General features: G+C 41.9%; 1 protein-coding gene across 6 annotated transcripts in view; it reads right to left on the reverse strand.

The window, feature by feature from the left end:
- The window catches only part of SMAD1 (SMAD family member 1), an 80,536-nt gene that overhangs the window by 11,070 nt on the left and 50,046 nt on the right, over positions 1-19,420 (reverse strand). For all 6 annotated transcript variants that reach the window (XM_047798328.1, XM_047798333.1, XM_047798331.1 and 3 more), the window contains exons 3-5: positions 8,032-8,289; positions 4,289-4,405; positions 874-1,095 (exon numbers count right to left, since the gene is read on the reverse strand). In XM_047798328.1, the coding sequence (XP_047654284.1) occupies positions 874-1,095; positions 4,289-4,405; positions 8,032-8,289 (597 nt within the window). The remainder of the gene's footprint in view (positions 1-873; positions 1,096-4,288; positions 4,406-8,031; positions 8,290-19,420) is intronic.

Consider the following 19,420-nt stretch of genomic DNA (forward strand, 5'->3'; position numbering starts at 1 on the left):
CCCTGGTTCCTCTTAGTGGACATGGCGTGAGGAGATGATGGTCTGGGCACTTAGGGGCTTATTACTACTGGGGTCTTTGCCTCTTGGCCCTTTCAGCAGAAACTACATGCGTGGAAAGATACATCTACATACACATGCACACACGTACAGGAGAACATAAACACATGTGTACACATACATAAACATATTACTGTTTATGATTTCATGATTTCATACTGATACCTCCAGTGGGTTTTTTTGTTTGTTTTTTACCCTCCTCCACGCTTGTAAGTCTTTCATTCCACAGTGAAAACCCAGGTTCCCCATAACATTCTCACATTTAGTCATTTGCTTAATCTTCTAATACATCTTAAAGTTTCACAACTGTTTCATGCACACCGCCACTATGTAAGCAAGTCTACTAAAAAAAGTTTAGGATTTGTTTGCAATCACCCTACCTTACCTGGCCCAGATGGAGGATATACAGCCAAACATTACATTCATAAGTTATTCCGGATTAGTTCTTTTTTTTTCCCCAGTGAGTTATCGTATTCATTTGAAATACATCAGGTTTATTTAATTTGCTTTCAGCTATAGGTTGTTAATAATTTTTTAACATTTATTTCACTCTGCAGCAAAGCATAGGATAGAATACTGTCCCCAGGAGCAAATCACTCATTCAGCTAATTAAGTAATGAGTACGAGTTGCTGGACCACAGAAATCGCTGGTTGGAAAATGAAAAACTTGCTAATGATACAAATTGAAAAAATATGTACAAACTGTAGCAACTGTATATTATCTGGGGTTCGCCTCAGGGATGGCTGGTCAGTTCTGGGGGAACAGGGACATATACGACAGACAAACATTTGAGAGAGGTTACAGGGAAAATTCACCTTTCCCGATATGCCGCCTCGTGTTTTCAATAGTGGAATTCCGGTTGACATTGGAGAGCAGCCCAAGGCAGAAACGGTTCTTGTTGTTGGAAGGATCGGTGAAACCATCCACCAACACGCTCGTGGAGGAGGCATGGAACGCCTCGCCCACACGGTTATTGAGCTCATAGTAGACAATAGAGCACCAGTGTTTGGGTTCCTCATAAGCAACGGCTTGGACATCTGTAAGAAAGACACGCTCAGCGTCACACGTGGTAAGTGCCCTGGGCTCTCAAAACCTGAAACTGTGTAGCAAGTTGGCTGGGGCATCATGGAACGGAGAGGGAAAAGGCAATTGCTGTTAGAAGGTACAGAGTTCCTCGAGGATCTGGAAAGCAGGTACTCCATACCAAGGGCGACATTCACCTTGAATTGGAAAATGGTTTCCCCAGTGACTATCAGATAACCGACACACCAGCTAGGCAAGCCCACCCGCTTCGGGTGCTGAGTGTGCCCAATGTGCTGCTTGTCCTGTAATGTGCCAAAAGGGAGACTGTCTCTCACTGGCCTGGGGCCCTATCTCAAGAAACGCATCAAGGGGCAAGTGGAAAAAAAAAAAAAAAAAAAACAAGCGGGAGAGAACAATAGAGGATAGGAAATGTGCCAAAGGTGCTGGAATTACTTTGGACAAAGCCTCAGTCTGCCTTTGCTTTTTCAAAGCAATGAAAATCAGTTTCTAATTATTGATAAGAAGTTACTTGACTTCGCATGAGGTTGCTAGTAACTCACGGCTACAGCTTTGCTCCAGTCCTCAAACTCAGGAAGAAATCTTGCCAGCTGGCCATTCTTACAGAATGAATCATATCTCTCTCATCCAGATTTCATGCTAACTTCCTTATATTTGCTTTAAGTCATGCAGAGCAGGTGTGTTTTGTCTCTCCATTCCCAGAATGGGCCAACAATGGAAATTACCCAACTTTACTGACAGGATGCAGCTTGTTAAGTCAAATCTCTTAAGACTAACAAATCTCCAAACAGAACATGCTTCTAAACATTTGCAACTAAAAGGTTCTAAAGATAAGTTCCTTCTGTAGTAAAACCTCTTATTCTACTGCTTTAGGGATTCCAGGAATACAAACTCTATATATCTGGCTTGCCAATACGTAATGATCTAAGGTTTATGCAGCCTCAAGTGTTCAATTGTAACAAAAAGAAAGAAAATCCATGACAGAAGCACGAACTCTAACTGTTAAGGGTTAACCTCTGTGTTCTTAACATCAACCTCCACAAATATTAAAATGCGCCTTACTTTTAGAATTTGGTAAAGAAAATAAGGACATGTTCATTTAAAAAAAATCCACACTTGCATTAGCTGCTTTACACACTTAAGCGGGTGAGCTATAAACAAACTCACACCATCTTTTCTGTTTGCTAAGCCTCATCCCATGTCAATCAGCTATATTTCAAAGAGCAGATTTTTAGTGATTTACAGATGCCAAATCTTAAAGAAGGCTGCACATCATTAGTTGAAGGCTTTCATCAGCTATCAGGACTGTTCAAAGTACTATTCATCTAGGTCGGGAGGCTGATAATTTTTCCTGTAAAAGGCTAGAAAGGTCTTGGGGCCCATATGGTCTCAATAGCAGCTGTTTAGCTGTGCCCTAGCCACACAAAAGCAGCCACAGATAACATGTAATGAATGAACATAGCTGTGTCCCAATAAAACTTTATTTACAAAAACAGCAGGCTGAAGTGGCCTGCAGCTTGCTGACCTCTGCTCCAGGAAAACCACCAAAGTACAACAATAAGGCCAACAGCTCTATCTCATGGAAATATGAACTATGAACTTATTCTAACGGGGAAAACCTGTTTAGCCACTTAAAGGAAAACTTAAAACAATTTAAAGGTCTATTCCCTGAAATCAGACATTTGGGGCTTAAGAACCATGACTACAGGTCTGCATGCTCACACCCATTCCTCAAAGCCCTGTGCCTATTCCTCTCCTGCTACCCTCTTCCCCAAATACACATTCCAGCCATGGGTGAGATAGGAAGTATTTTCCCCACCCAGAATCTTGATTTGTTAGCTCATAATTATATGTTTGAGAGAGTGTTCTGGAGGTTATCACAAACCGTAAAATACAGAGCCAATAAACAAGATATAAGGAATAGTTACAGATTAAAAAGGTGTACATTCTTATTTATTACACTATACAGGAAAGGAAGGCTCTTTGAGCTCATCAGTAATTTTTAAGAACTTAAAAAATATGAGCAACTCTGACAAAGTCTGAGCTATCTCCAGACCTTTACTAAAAAAGTGGTAAGAATGAGATAAGATCTACTTAGTCAAATTGCATGTTAACTTCGATTTGCATTAAATGAACCCAGACTGAATGTCTCTGCCACTGCAGAGTGCCCCAGGGAAGCACCTTCCTCCAGGGGAGGTTACCTGGGGACAGTTTCATTCAGCAGGTGGTCAAGGACTTCTCCCAGATGCTCAGGGATCCTCTCAGCACTTTAGCTGCCTGGGCTTTCTGTCTGCTTAAGCCTGCTCAAGCTGCCCCTGCAGACCCGGCAGGATGCCAGTGGCCTCCCCTCAGGGATCTTGCGGACCCACCTTTCCCGAGAGGGAAAGAGATAAGCCCTTCAGGGTGAGAACACAGAAAATACGTGCCTCTATGCCTTCTTGAAACAAGGCTAGAAACAAGTAAATAGAGCAAAGAACAATTTTTCACTTGTTTCAGCCACAGCTGTACAGAGATGAGGACTAGAAAATGGATGGGGCTTAGGAGGAACTAAGGAACCTTTTGGAAAGCCTGGTTATACGAAGTTTTCAAGTGGGAAATCACCAGTGAAAACTCTATTTCTGTCTTTGCTCATTTTTTCCTCTCAGTATCCCTGTCTTTCACTTAAAAAATATTCTTCTGTCACCAATTCAAAATTGTTAAGTATTGAAGCTCTAAACAGATGACTGTACAATTATATCTAGGCTTTCATTAGTTAAAGGCATATAAAGGCTTATTTGTAACCCACAGAATGATTCTCTCCATGGAGCTCCTCTTACTGTGCCTGTGTTTCTCAAATAGCTATCTTTTAAAAGACTAATTAAAAACTTATGAAAGTAACACATGGACAGATAAACTTGTTATTTTTGTCCTTTTAGGGATGCACCCTCGGCATATGGAAGTTCTCAGGCTTGGGATCAAATCAGAACTGCAACTGCCAGCCTACACCACAGCCACAGCAATGAGGGATCTGAGCCCCATCTGTGACCTACACCACAGCTCACAGCAACGCCAGATCCTTAACCTGTTGAGTGCGAGGCCAGTGATCGAATCCGTGTCCTCATGGATACTAGTCGGGTTCATTATTCTTGAGCCACGACAGGAACTTCCCAGATAAACTTAAAAAAGGGAGTAAGCAGCAACTCATCTTACCTCCTCTGTTGATTTCTGAGGGCAGTGCAGGTGCCATCATATTTGTGTCCATGGGCTGGGAGCCATCCTGGGTCATGGGGTCCTCAGGAGGCAGGTAAGCAGGTGGGGGTGTATCAGCTACAAAGTTTGAAGAAAAAAAAAAAAAAGATGTCTTTATCCACAGTAAACACACACACTTAAAACATGTATTCTCTTCCGTGCTGAAATTCTTCAGCAACTAAGTTGCCATTTCAACCTCCCCATCAGAAGACTGGATGCTTCAGATGCTGGCTTTGGTGGACCCTTTGTGGGGATCACTACTATGTCATCATCTTACACAAATGCCCTGAAAATTCCATGGGAGGCAAACACTAGATGCCAGTTCCAGAAGCTCTCTGCCTCCCCAGGGCCGTGCCATTTTATAATGATCAGGAGAGCACTGACACTTTCACACAACCCACTTTGAAAGGACCTCTGCATTTCGTTGTTTCCCTGATGGATGGAAAATCTCTGAAAGCCACACAGGATTTCTTAAGAAAAGGAGTTTCAGAGTCTCCTGCGTTAAATCTAGGGGCTCTTAGGAATTTACCAACTGAGTTTCATTACTGCCAATTGACTCACTCAAACCGTTAATCCCCATGGCTTCAAGAAGCCTGCTAGCACTAACCTTCTCCCTACCTGCTTAGATTCTCACTGGTTTCAAGTTCCCAGCAGCGGAATAATAGGAAATAAGTTTATCACAACTATCTTCTATTTCAGAATTTGCATATATGTTTCTTTTGGAAAGCTCATAGCCAGCTAACAAATAAGAGGCCAACAATGTGCTTCTTTCTTTCCTTCTTTCTTCTTTTCTCATTTTTCTTTCTTTTTCTTTTTTCTTTTTTTTTTTTTTTTGGTCTTTTTAGGGCCACACCCGTGGCATGTGGAGGTTCCCAGGCTAGGCGTCTAATCAGAGCCACAGCATCGCCAGATCCAAGCCACGTCTTTGACCTACACCACAGCTCACAGCAACGCCAGATCCTTAACCCACTGAGTGAGGTCACGGATCGAACCCACAACCTCATGGTTCCTCATCAGATTTGTTTCGGCTGCACCACGGTGGGAACTCCTCCTTCCTTCCTTTATTTCTTTCTTTCCTCTCTCTCTCTCTTTCTTTTTCTTAATGGCTGCGCTCACAGCATATGGAAGTTCCTGGGCTAGTGGGTGGAATCAGAGCTGCAGCTGCCGGTCTACACCACAGCCAAAGCAACATCAGATCCTTAACCCACTGAGCAAGGCCAGGGAATTGAACCTGAGTCTTCATGGATCTTAGTCGGGTTCTTTAACCACAGAACCACAGCAGGAACTCCACCACTGAGATTTTTGAAACAGAACACAGGCATAAGTCTTGTGCTTTCTTAAATAAAATCAAGGGTGTGGCTTTCCCACAAACAAGCCTGTGTGATGGAAAAACGAGTTCCCCACGGGCTGCAGTGAGCCCACTTAGGACCACCCAGCACAGATGACAGCCAGAAACAAAGTATCAGGCCAAGGAAGCACCAAGAGCTTGGCTCTCAGGCCAACCATCGCATACTAAAAGCTAACGCTGCTCTTTTCAGAGTTTCTCAGCCATTTCCCAGACTGACTCTCACAGAGTCCCAGTTCCATCGTCCAGGTGCTAACAAGCCAGGCCTCAGAGCACAAAGGCAGACCACGGGGACCCCATCAGGATACCTTTTCTACCCTTTCTCCAGCTTTTTAACCAGCATGCTTCCCTGCAGGTGCAACCCTGCCTCTGCTTTCCTTCCAGCCAGGCAGGGAGACAAAGAGCCTTCCTTGAGACCAAGTTCAACACATTTCTGCAAACAAGCTGGTGAAAATTTCATCAACAGCCTACAGCATCAGCATCACTGGGAGGGGCTGGACACTGTGCGTGGGGCTCTGGTGTCCTCGCAAGGCCCTCCTGGCACCCCTGCAGCTTTCTCCTTATTTCCGCTACTTGGCCTGGGCCCTAATCCCTGACAGCCGGGGAACAAAGTGTAAATTCTGGCAATAATCTTCAATTTGTTTCACTCTTGAGCCCACCCTGGGTCTGCCACTGCTCCAAACCTTCCAAAACCGTCTCCCTGCCACCAACCTGTTCATCAAACCCAACAGGTGCGGAAGGGAGTCGGGCAGAGGAAACCAGCAAATGATACTAGTTTGGTTTTTAAACTAATCTCTCTTCCATCTCGTCTTAAACAGTTTTCAGTTGAAAAAAATAAACAGAACAAGGCAAAATAAAGAGGCTTAAAATGTAAAACAGCAATAAATAAATACATAAAAGATAGGAGGATTCCCTGTTGTGGCTCAGTGGGTTACAAACCCGGCTAGTATCCATGAGGACAGGGGTTTGATCCCTGGCCTCGCTCAGTAGGTTAAGGATCCAGTGTTGCTGTGTTGTAGGCCAGCAGCTGCAGCTCCAAATTGACCCCTAGCCTAGGCACTTCCATGTGCTGCAGGTGTGGCCCTGAAAAGCACCCCCCCCCCAAAAAAAAAGGGATAGGAATAACAAGTATGAACGACTTTTCAATCTTTTTTTTTTCCTTTTTCTTTTTTAGGGCCGCACCTGTGGAATGTGGAAGTTCCCAGGCTAGGAGCAGAATCAGGGCTACAGCTGAGGCCTATACCACAGCCATGGCAAAACTGGATCCAAGCCGCATCTGCGACCTACATGGCAGCAGATGGATACTTAACACACTGGGTGAGGCCAGGGATCGAACCAGCATCCTCACGGACACTATGTCAGGTTCTTACTCTGTTGAGCTGCAATGAGAACGACCACTTTTCAATTTTTGAGGACACACCAACTTTGCTGTTGAATTCCAATTTGCTTAAAAACATTTTAAGTGGCACAATAAATATGCCTGCCCACTCATTTCCCCCCTACCCCCCTTTTCTGGCCGTGCCTGCAGCATTTGGAAGTTCTTGGGCCCGAGATCGAACCCATACCACAGCAGTGATCCCTAACGCCAGATCCTTAATCACGAGGCCACCAGGGAGCTCCTCGTTTTCCCTTCTTGAAATGTTAACAGATGTCAAGTATGTCTTTGTTTAGATTATCCATTGTGAGGTCTACTGGCAAGAAACTTGGCACTAATCGTTTTTTGTTCTGAGGTGCTTACTTATTAACCTCTAACTTGAAAAATATAGTGTCCTAATTAATCATTTAATTTGACAAACATTACACCGCCAGAGAAGTCTAAAAAAGAAGGATGATGATTTTCTTGCCTTTGCTAAATTAAACAAGCAGATGGTTTCCAGTACCTCTGCTGCAAATCCTTTGTTGTTAAAGCATAGGTTAAAGTTTCTCAGGATTACTTCACCACTGAAATGAATTTAATTAAGTAGGGGGGTGGGATCCCCCAGGAAATAGCTTTTTTGAGGATGCACTCATGAAAGGGTTTTTCCCTCCCATGAAAACAGCAAATGTGTGCAGGGCACTATTTTTTTCCTCTCTCTCTTTCATCAAGAGCAAAAGCTGTAACAACTATGCCACTCCCAGAAGGATGCAGCTGTTTCAAAACCTTTCAAAATTAAAAATGAAAATATATTCAAGCATCTGTGCCAGACAAATAAAACACTGGCTTAGTTGGCCACGAGGTCCCCTTTCATTCAAAGTCGTATCCTGAGTTTTAGAGCCCAGGGCCACGTACCAAGGCTGGCAAGCCCTCTCCATTCCAGGCACCCCTGCTTCTCCTCGACGCTGTGCTGACCCCAGAATGCCACCAAACATTCCCACCTACCTGGCATCTGAAAGGGGCTTCCTGGGTCTGAGCTGGTCGGAGAGTGAGGGTAGGTGCTACTGCTGCTTCCAGGAGAGTTTGGGTAGCTGCTGTTGGGAGAATGAGGAAACGGATGGCTGTTGGGTTGCTGGAAAGAATCCGGGAAAGTGGCGTTGAGTGGCATGTGAGGCTCATTTTGTCCTAAATTACGGAACTGAGCTAAGAGGCTGTGCTGAGGGTTATATTCGCTGTGTCTCGGAACCAGGACTGGAGGAAGAACTGGGAAAAAAGGGAAAGAGAAACAAGAGGAACAAAGATGAGCATGATGAACATCTCTAACAACATCACAGTCCAGCTGAGACAGAATCTGGAAGTAACAAGTTACGTGAAAACTCTGGTCTGTGCCAACTCAAAAGCACCATTCGAATGAAAAGTCATTTTTTTCACTCGGGAACAAATGCAGCAAAAACTAGTCTCCTTGGGATCACAGCTGGTGGATACGCGACCTGCAGTGTGCACAAACTGCCCAGGGCGAGTCTGCGACATTTATTCTTTTAGGTTAAAAGCATGAAGATTACCGATTCTTAATTTTTTCATTCACTGAAAACCAAAGCACAGCTAAGAGCAGACATCACCATTGACAATTCCAGTTCATATTCTTGGCTGATAAGATTCTACCTTTAAGAGTTAATAATATTTATTGAATGATAAGAATTATTCTCCACCAGTGTTTTAAACGGACACGTTAACTCGCTTTAAACCAAAGGAAGTGTAGTAAATAAAGCTGAGAGGGTAAATGCAGCAAGCAGGATAAAATCCAAATGCCAATGAAGAGAGATAATCAGACAAAATACGGTGTTTTGTGGGGCAGATTTTATGTTATGTCCTAGCATTCATACCTTATGAACATGTTCTCTTTAAGGTTTTTTTTTTTTTTTTTTTTTAGGGCCACAGCCATGGCATATGAAGGTTCCCAGGCTAGGGGTTGAATCAGAGCTAAAGCTGCCGGCCACAGCCACAGCCACAGCCACGTGGGATGTGAGCTGCATCTGCAACCTACACCACAGCTCATGGCAATGCCAGATCCTTAACCCACTGAGCATGGCCAGGGATCGAACTTTCATCCTCATGGATCCTAGTCGGAATCGTTAACCGCTGAGCCACGAAGGAAACTTCTTCAAGGATCTTAATCTATTTACCCACTTCTCAGTAATCCTTATCACTACCTGATAGGCAAAGGAAGAAACAGGTCATACAACCCACATTTTGCTACCTGAATACCCAAGGTATAAAGGCCCCCAAATGTACACACTGGAAGAGAAGGAAATAAAACAAGCCATTCTTAAAAGCTCTGCATGTTAGGAACCTAGGAATTAGCAGCTCGCTGGTCCCCAACCCCCAGAAACCTCAGGAGGCAGAGCCACTACAAAGGCAATGATCAAGGAAGGGAAGAGTTGGCAGGGGTTAGTCCCTCAGCCGCTGGCCAGGGTCACCAGGCGGCCCCTCCCAATAATAAAGGTCCTTGGAATGCCTACTGCCCTTATGACCTTGGCGGAAAGAGAAAAACAACTCGTTTGGTAAACAGCATGGGAAGAGATTTAAAATCTGTGATTGTTGTTGGGAGTTACGACTCAATGTATTTTCCAAAAGAAACCCGTATTTAGTGGCATTAGGAACTAAGTCGATTTTTGAGGGCTTTCCAGGGAATCTATCCATGACTTAGATAATTTCTACAGCAAAAAGTGCTCCTAACACTTGGATTATCACTAATTCATGAGCAGAAAATTGTATAAGTAAAAAATGGGTTTTTGAAGGTATTAAAATTTCTCACATGCTGTATCTTAAATCTCCCCAAATCCTGTAGCAATAAGATTTCCCTACTATTTGATCCCTTAGAAACAAATCTTTTCCGTATAAGTATATTTCATTTTTCACACAGTGATGGAAATCTGTCCAAATCGTCATCAAAAGCATAATTTCTCCCTGTAATGGACAAGAATCTGAAAAAGCATACACACATATCTGTCTATGTATATCTGAGACACTTAGCTGTACACCTGAAACTTAACAGAACATGGTAAATCAACTATACTTCAATCAAAAAAAAAAAAAAAGAAAACCCTAAGGGAATAAAGGCATAATTCCTCCTTATACACTTGTTTTGTTGATGAAAGAGTTCCCAATAGTCACAAAGTTTCCCCAACACCATAGAACTCTATATTCCAAAAATAAACACATGCTCTGAAATAGTACAGTATCTTTAAATCACCTCCGTAATCAAACATTCTCTTTTTCTTTCTGTTGTCGCTGCCTGAGTTACTGCTTCCAGCTTGCCTTTTATGGTCAGCTAGCTCTAGCCCCCATTCTGACCCACACCTTTAAAAGGCCGAAAACAGAGGCCTCTAGACCCCACCCACCAACTGCAGCGCCAGACAGCAACTCAAGTCAACTCTCCATCTCCCCCCACCCCACCCCCGCTACGACCCCCTTACCGAAGCCCCTGTTTTAGTAATTCCTACTGCCCAACAGAGTTTTCGAAATGGGAATCTACTTCCTTTCCTTGCCTGCAGATGACAGCGGCAGCAGAGGGCAGTGTATTTCTGCACACTCCGCACATGTGTTCCCGGGTAACTGCTGTGGTGTGTAGTGGTCTGGCTCTAAAGCACAGGGCTGCCCTTAGTGTACACTCTGGGGGAGTTCAGTCAGCTTTTGTACATGACCCGGGAAGTTAGCCACCAACTCCAACAACTTAGCACTCTATACCGGAGCCGGACAAGAGCAATACCTTTTTGCTCACCTCTGCTGATTAATATGAGATGATTCTGCCACTGCTGATACAGGGACAGGTATATTTTAATGAACTTCAACAAGGTATTGAGGGGAGGTGCTCTGTGGCTCAGTGGGTTAAGGACCCAGCATTGTCACTGCTGTGGCTTGGGTTCGATCCCTGGCCCAGGAAATTCCACATGCCATGGGCACTTCCTAATTTGTCTTTTGACTTTGCTTATGTGCAAATTTATTTTTTTTGATAGTCAAGTTTCTCAATATTTTCTTTTATTGAATATGGATTGAGTCCTAGAAAGTCGTCTTCAACACCCAGACTGTAAGGAGGAATTCACCCATGCATTCTTCCAGTACATATAAAGTTTCATATTTTATTTAAATCTTGGATCCTTTTGGAGTTCAGCTTACTCACAGTATTAGGAATAGATCTAGGAGTTCCCATCGTGGTGCAGCAGAAACGACTCTGACTAGGAACCATGAAGTTGCAGGTTTGATCCCTGGCCTCACTCAGTGGGTTAAGGATCAGGGGTTGTGAGCTGCGGTGTAGGTCGCAGACTTGGCTCAGATCTGGCATTGCTGTGGCTGTGGTGTAGGCAGGAGGCAATAGCTCTGATTAGACCCCTAGCCTGGGAACCTCCATATGCTGCGGGGGTGGTCCTAAAAAGCAAAAAAAAAAAAAAGGAATAGGTCTATTTTTACCTTTTTCTAAATGGTCAGCCAGTTGCCCTAATACCACTTATTAAAAAGCCATTTCTGTCCTAGTGACTGGAGATACCATCTTTCTCACAAATCTCCATATATGTCTGGGTCTATCTGTAGATATTCCATCCCATTCCATTCTAGTCTGTGCCTCAGGATGACTGTTTTCATGATAGAGACTGTGTGGTGTTAACATCTGTAGAGCTAGTCTCCTCTCCCAGTTCTTCCTTTTTAATATTTCGCTCATGGGCTTACTTTTCCATATGAACTTTAGTTATCACTTTGTCAACCTCCAGACCAAAAAAAAAAAAAAAAGATTATAGGTACTTATTTAATTGGGATCCCATTTTATTTATACATTAACTTGGTAAGAATTACTTGATTATGTTAAAATATGCTATTCAAGAACCAGGAAGGTATGTTCAAATCTGTTTCTGCATCTTTCAAGATTGTTCCACAGCTACTCTATTAGTCTGGTAGGCCTGCCCATAACAAAATACCACAGATGGGGTAGTTTAGACAACAAAAATTTATTTACTCAAAGTTCTAGAGGCAAAAGTCTGAGGTTTCTCCTGAGGCCTCTCTTCTTGGCTTGCAGATGGCCACTTTCTCGCTGTGTCCTCTCATAGCTTATTTTCCTGGTGATTCTCTGCATGTCCTAATCTCCTCTTCTTAGAAGGACACCCATTGAGTTTAGGGTCCAACCCAATGACCTCATTTTAACATTTTACAGGTCCTATCTCCAAGTACAGCCATATTCTAGGTACTTAGGATTAGGGCCTCAACACATACCTTTGGAGGGGGACACAGTTCAACCCATAATACTGCATGAGGTTTTCAACATTTTTTATTACATTTACTAAGTAAATGTTGCTATTTGAAATGGAATTTTTGCTTCCATTATATCTTCCAACTGGTAATTATTTATATATATGTTTATTGATATTTCCATTTTATTTTATTTATTTATTTATTTTTTACCATGGGCACACCCATGGCATATGGAAGTTCCAGGGCCTGGGACTGCATCTGAGCCACAGCTGTAACCGGTGGATCCTTTAACCCACTGCATCAGGCTGGGGATTGAACCCCCACTTCCACAGCGACCTAATCCACTGCAGTTGGGTTTTTTAACCCACTGTGCCACAGCGGGAACTCTGGGTGCTGAATTTTTGCCAGAGGACTTTTCAGCATTTCTAAAGATATTGTGATTTTCCTTCTTACACCTATTTATATGGTGAATTATCCTTGCATTTCTTGGCATAAGACCTGCTTGGTCATGATGTATTATTTTCATAATGTGGAGCACTGGAGTCTAATAACGGGTATTTTATTCAGGATCTTTATATTAATATTCACAGATGATACTGGTCTGAGTTTGTGTGCTCTCTTTATCAGGTTTTGGTGTCAATGTTACACTTGCTTCATAGATGTTTGTGTGCTCAGAAATAGTTTACATTTTGAAATGGTCTCTAAATGTTAGGTGGATTCTCTCTCTCAAGTCTCTGGGACTGGTGCTTTCTGGTGGAGTAGCTCCTTGAAACTTTCTCTCTGTATCCTATGTAAATAAATTTAAGCTTTCTATGTCTACTGAGGGTAATTTTGGTGAATTACATTTTCTTCTTGGATATTATCTATTTCATCTAGGTTTTCAAATTTACTTGCATAAAGGTATGCAAAGTGAGCTTACAATAAAATTTTGTATTCTCTTTATCAATAGCTGTTTCCCTCTTTCATCTTATCTTTTATATTTGTGCTTTCTTCTTGCAACACCTTTTTCCCCCCTTTATTAAATTGAGCCTTGGGGATTGTTTTTTGGTTTTTTTTTTTATTTTTATTTTATTTATTTATTTTTTTTGTCTTTTTGCTATTTCTTGGGCCACTCCCGCAGCATATGGAGGTTCCCAGGCTAGGGGTCGAATCGGAGTTGTAGCCACTAGCCTACGCCAGAGCCACAGCAACCAGGGATCCGAGCCACATCTGCGACGTACACCACAGCTCACAGCAACGCCGGATCGTTAACCCACTGAGCAAGAGCAGGGACCGAACCCGCAACCTCATGGTTCCTAGTCGGATCCGTTAACCACTGTGCCAGCACGGGAACTCCGGGGATTCTTTTTGTTCTTTCAAGTAAGGATTTGGATTTGTTGATCTGGTCTGTTTTTTTCCCTATTTATATTTTGCTTTTATCTTTATTATCTTTCCCTCATACTTTTTTCTTTGGCTTACTCTAGTGTTCTTTACCTAGTCTTTTGGTTGGGAATTTAAATTTTATCTTTATTCTTTAATTTTTACTGATATAGGTGTTCAAGGGTATGATTTTTTTCTCTGACCACTGGTTTAAATGTATCCCACAGACTCTAATAGGGAGCTGTTTGACCATTATTTTCCAGAAGTTGTATAACTTTTTATATTTTCTCATTTGTCCTATGGGTCATTTAATAGAATAGTTTTAAAATTCCCAAATTTTAAATTTCTAGCTTTACGGCATTGTGATAAAATGTTGACTGCGGTATTTCTAACTTATGGAATTTGATCTTTTCTTTGTGACCTACAATATGATACAGTTTTGTTAAGTGTTCCTTGAATGTTTGAAAAGGTGTTTTTTCTTTTTTTTTAACTCAATAGATTGTATTACATTTATAGCTGTACAGTGATCATCACAACCCAATTTTACAGCATTTCCATCCCAAACCCCCAGCCCACCCACCACGCCCAACTTGTCTCCTTTGGAAACCCTAAGTTTTTCAAAGTCTGTGAGTCAGTATCTGTTATGCAAAGAAGTTCATTGTGTCCTTTATTTTATTTATTTGGTTATTATTATTATTATTATTATTATTTTGCTCTTTTGTCTTTTTAGGGCCGCACCCGAGGCATATGGAGGTTCCCAGGCTAGGGGCTGAATCGGAGCTGTAGCTGCTGGCCTACACCACAGCTCACAGAAATGCTGGATCCTTAACCCATTGAGCAAGGCCAGGGATGGAACCCAAGTCCTCATGGATTCGAGTTGGGTTTCTTAACCACTGAGCCACGATGGGAACTCTTGTGTCCTTTTTTTGAGATTCCACATGTAAGTGAGCATATGACGTCGGTATCTCACTGTCTAACTTCACTTAGCATGATAATTTCTAGGTCCATCCATGTTGTTGCAAATGCCACTATTTCTTTCCTTTTAATGGCTGAATGATATTCCATTGTGTATATGTACCACGTCTTCTTTATCCACTTCTCTGTCAAGGGACATTTAGGTTGTTTCCATGTCTTGGCTATTGCATATAGTGCTGCAGTGAACACTGGACTACATGTATCTTTTTAAGTCATGGTTTTCTCTGGATAGATGCCCAGGAGTGGGGAAAAGGTGTATTTTCTGTTATTAGGATGCAGTGCTCAATAGGTTTCCATAAAAGCTAACTAATTAATAATGTTGCTTAGGTCTCCTATATGAGGGGGTCGGTGAGGTTTTTCTGGAAAGGATCAGAGAGTAAGTAGTTTAGGTTTTGTGGACTATAGGGCCTCTCTCACAGATATTCAACTCTGCTGTTGTAGTAAGAAAGCCATTTGTTTATATCTTGTAAACAAACGGAAGTGGCTGTGTTAAAAGCTTTATTTACAAAAACAAGTAACAGACTGGATTTGCCCTGTGGGCAGTCTCCCAACCTCTGGCTGATATGATTACTTACATTTTTTCCACAAGACTTGTCTTGCATTTAGACTGGTGTCTTAAGTTCTTATTTTGGTGAGGTTCCATTTATTTTTCCTGCCATATCCTGCTTTATATGGGAGGATGCTATGATACTTGATGCAAGCATGTTCATTTCAAAGTATCATCTGTGTCAGTGTTTTTTGGTTTTTTTTTTCTTTTTGCCATTTCTTGGGCCACTCCCGCAGCATATGGAGGTTCCCAGGCTAGGGGTTGAATCGGAGCTGTAGCCACCGGCCTACACCAGAGCCACAGCAACGCAGGATCCGAGCCGCATCTGCAACCTACACCACAGCTCACGGCAACGCCGGATCCTTAACCCACTGAGCAAGGGCAGGGACCGAACCCGCAACCTCATGGTTCCTAGTTGGATTCGTTAACCACTGCGCCACGATGGGAACTCCGCAACTCCGGATCCTTAACACACTGTGCCAGGCTGGGAATCAAACCCACGCCTCGGAAGCCACTGCAGAGATAATGCCAGATCCTTAATCTGCTGCACCACAGTGGGAACTCCTAGTTAATCAGTTTTAAATGCTATCTTTTAACTCTCATCTTTCACCTATGATTGATCTTACTCTACTGTTCTCTTTCCCTATTCTTCCATCCCATTTTTACAGTTGTACTCTTTCTATTTTTATCAGAACATCTAGAATTTATATATTATTCCTTCACCCATATCACTACTTTTATTTTAGCCTTATCTCTATCTCTAAATATATTAAATGCTTACCACATGTCCTTTTTGCCAAATTTTCTCCAGTCCTATCTTAGTTGAGTAAAGTGACCCCAACAGATTCCTCAAGAACAGCTCACTGTTACAGTAATTCCCAACTTGCACATTTAAAACTTTTCCTACAGCCCTGATGCTTGAAGGAGAGCTTGGCTTGTCCTGATTTACTTGAGTTTCTTGAAATGTTTTTTTCACTATTGCCTATTTGTAGATGATGCTTTTGAGAAGTCTGATTTTAACCTTATATCCTTGCCTTTACAAGTAATGTGCTCTTTTTGCCTAGAAGCCCCAAGGACTTTCCTTCATCTGTAAAGGATAATGTGGAGTTCCCGTTGTGGTGCAGCAGAAATGAACTTCAGTAGTATCTATGAGGATTTGGGTTTGATCCTGGCCTCCCTCAGTGGGATAAGGATCTGGCTTTGTTGTGCTGTGGTGTAGGTCACAGATGTGGCTCGAATCCCGTGTTGCTGTGGCTGTGGTATAGGCTGGTGGCTATAGCTGTGATTCGACCCCTAGCCTAGGAACTTCCATATGCTGCAGGTGTGGCTCTAAGAAGACAAAAAGAAAAGAAATAAAATAAAACAAACAAAAAAAGCAAAATAAATAAATACATAAAGGCTAATAGCTAATAGTTTTGCTAGGACATGTCTCAAAGTTGATCCCAGTAAGTGAATTTTCCCAAGTAAATGCTGAGTTCTTTCAATATGTAGATTTGGGTTTTCTCTAATTTCTGGAAAGTTTTCTTGAATTGTAGTGTAAATAATACTCCTATTCTACTGTCTCTGGTTACTTCAGAGCTCCAAGATACACATGTTGTATCTTCTTTGCTGTTCATCCCAGTCAATTTCAGACCCTTCTAACCTCTTTTAAAATCTCTCATTCACCCTTTGGTTATTTTCCTGCCTTTCCCCAATGAACCTTATTACATTTTAGTACAAATCTATTCTCCTTTTGGCACAAATTTATTATTTACGAAATGTTTTTCTTTTAAATTTGTTTGTTGAATTATATCAATTCTCTTTGATTTTCTTCTAATTTTTATCCATTTCTGTGTTTAGTTTCTGAATTTCTGATTTTGTTCCCACAGATCCTTGTTTAAGGATATTTAATTTATTTTGAAGTGTTGCCTTACACTTTACTTATAATACATTCAAGCCACTGACTCAAAGAAAGTATCTGCAATCACATATCTGATTAAGGACTTGTGTCCTGAATATATAAAGAATTCTCAAAACTCCTTAATAAAAATCCAAATAATTCAATTAGAAAGTAGGTAAAACATGGAGTTCCCGTCATGGCACAGTGGTTAACGAATCCGACTAGGAACCATGAGGTTGCAGGTTCGGTCCCTGCCCTTGCTCAGTGGGTTAATGATCCGGCGTTGCCGTGAGCTGTGGCGTAGGTTGCAGACGCGGCTCGGATCCTGCGTTGCTATGGCTCTGGCGTAGGCCGGTGGCTACAGCTCCGATTCAACCCCTAGCCTGGGAACCTCCATATGCCTCGGGAGCGGCCCAAGAAATAGCAACAACAACAACAACAACAACAACAAAAGACAAAAAAAAAAAAAAAAAGAAAAAGAAAGTAGGTAAAACAGAACACTGCAAATCAATTACAATAAAATTTTTTATAAGATCGGATATATTGTGCTGTACATTTCAATAACTCAATCCATCTGTAAAAAAACTAGGTAAAAGCTGTGAATAGACTCTTCACCAAAGACAGATCCTTAAAAATAGGATCCTTAGGGAAATAAGCTAGACTAGAAGGACAAATATTTTGAGTCTACTTATATTAGCAACTTAGAAAAATTCATAGACAAAAAGTAGAATACAGATTATCAGGGGCTGGGGAAAAGGAAAAACTGGAGTTATTATTTATTGAGTACAAAGTTTTGTTGGGGATGATGAGAAGGTTTGGGGTATGGAGAGTGGTGATGATTGTACAACACTGTGAATGTATTTAAATGCTATGGAATTGTACACTTACAAATGATTAAAATGATAAGTATTACATTACATATATCTTACCAAAATAAAAATTTTTTATTAAAAGGATTGACCATACCAAGTATTAGCAACAGAGATTCTCATACTCTGCAGACTTGAATGTAAAACAGCACAACTCTGGACAATATTTTGGCAGTTTCTTACAAAGTTGAGTGTGCACTTCCTACAGGACCCAGCCATTCTACTTCCAGATATTTACCTGAGAGAAAAGAAAACATGTGTCTACACAGATGTGTATATTTTCTTTGTAATAGCCCCAAACTGGAAACAAACCAAATGTCTATCAATACATGAGCAAATAAATAAATATGTATATCCATACAATGGACTACTACTCAGTAATGAAAAGGAACAAAATACTGATTCACACAGCAACATGGACAAACTCAATATGCTGATAGAAAGCAGAGAGAAAAATGATATATACTGTATCGGCCCATGCATATAAAATCTAGAATACTCAAACCAATGTATGGTGACAGAAAGGAGATCAGTAGGGGCCTGGGGATGAGGGCCAGGGTTGCAAAGGTACGGGAACAAGCTTTTGTGGGTGTTGAGTATGTTCATCATCTTGACTGTGGCGATGCTTTCACATGTATGTCACAACTAATCATCCTGTACATTTTATTTATTTAGTCTTTTTAGAGCCGCACCCACGGCATATGGAGTTTCCCAGGCTAGGGGTCGAATTGGAGCTGTAGTCACCAGCCTACGCCACAGCCACAGCAATGCCAGATCTGAGCCGCATCTGCGACCTACACCAGAGCTCACAGCAACATCGGATCCTTAACCCACTGAGGGAGGCCAGGGATCAAACCTGCGTCCTCATGGATGCTAGTCAGATACGTTTCTGCTGAGCCACGATGGGAACTCCTCATACTGTACATTTTAAACCTGTGTAGTTTATTCTAAGCCAATAATTCCTTAATAAAGCCTGTTCAGCAGTTCCTGTCATGGCTCAGTGGTTAACGAATCCGACTAGGAACCGTGAGGCTGTGGGTTCAATCCCTGGCTTTGCTCAGTGAGTTAGGGATCCAGCATTGCCATGAGCTGTGGTGTAGGTCAAAGATGCAGCTCAGATCCCACGTTGCTGTGGCTGTGGCCTAGGTCGGTGGTTACAGTTCCAATTGGACCCCTAGCCTGGGAAGCTCCATGTGCCACAGGTGCAGCCATAAAAAAAAAAAAAAAAAAAAGCCCGTTCAAAAAATAAATGTGAAGAAGCAACTTAAAATTGTCTTTTGCTAATGTACAAAAATGGCTAAAATGTTCTATTATCTATTCCTTTTCCAATCCCGTCTTCAACGTTTGGGAACCATGACACTGAGCTTCAAAGCATATTGCATGCCCAGTTAAAAGAGTTTTATCCCACTTTCTCTACTTCTGGGGCTATAAAATGTACATCTCCCAATTCAGAATCCCTGGTTCACTCTCACAGATACACTAGCTCCTATAGTGAAAACCAAGTGAAGATACCAAAAGTAAAGAGCT

The sequence above is a fragment of the Phacochoerus africanus genome, chromosome 10, assembly GCF_016906955.1.
Source record: "Phacochoerus africanus isolate WHEZ1 chromosome 10, ROS_Pafr_v1, whole genome shotgun sequence".
NCBI lineage: Eukaryota > Metazoa > Chordata > Mammalia > Artiodactyla > Suidae > Phacochoerus > Phacochoerus africanus.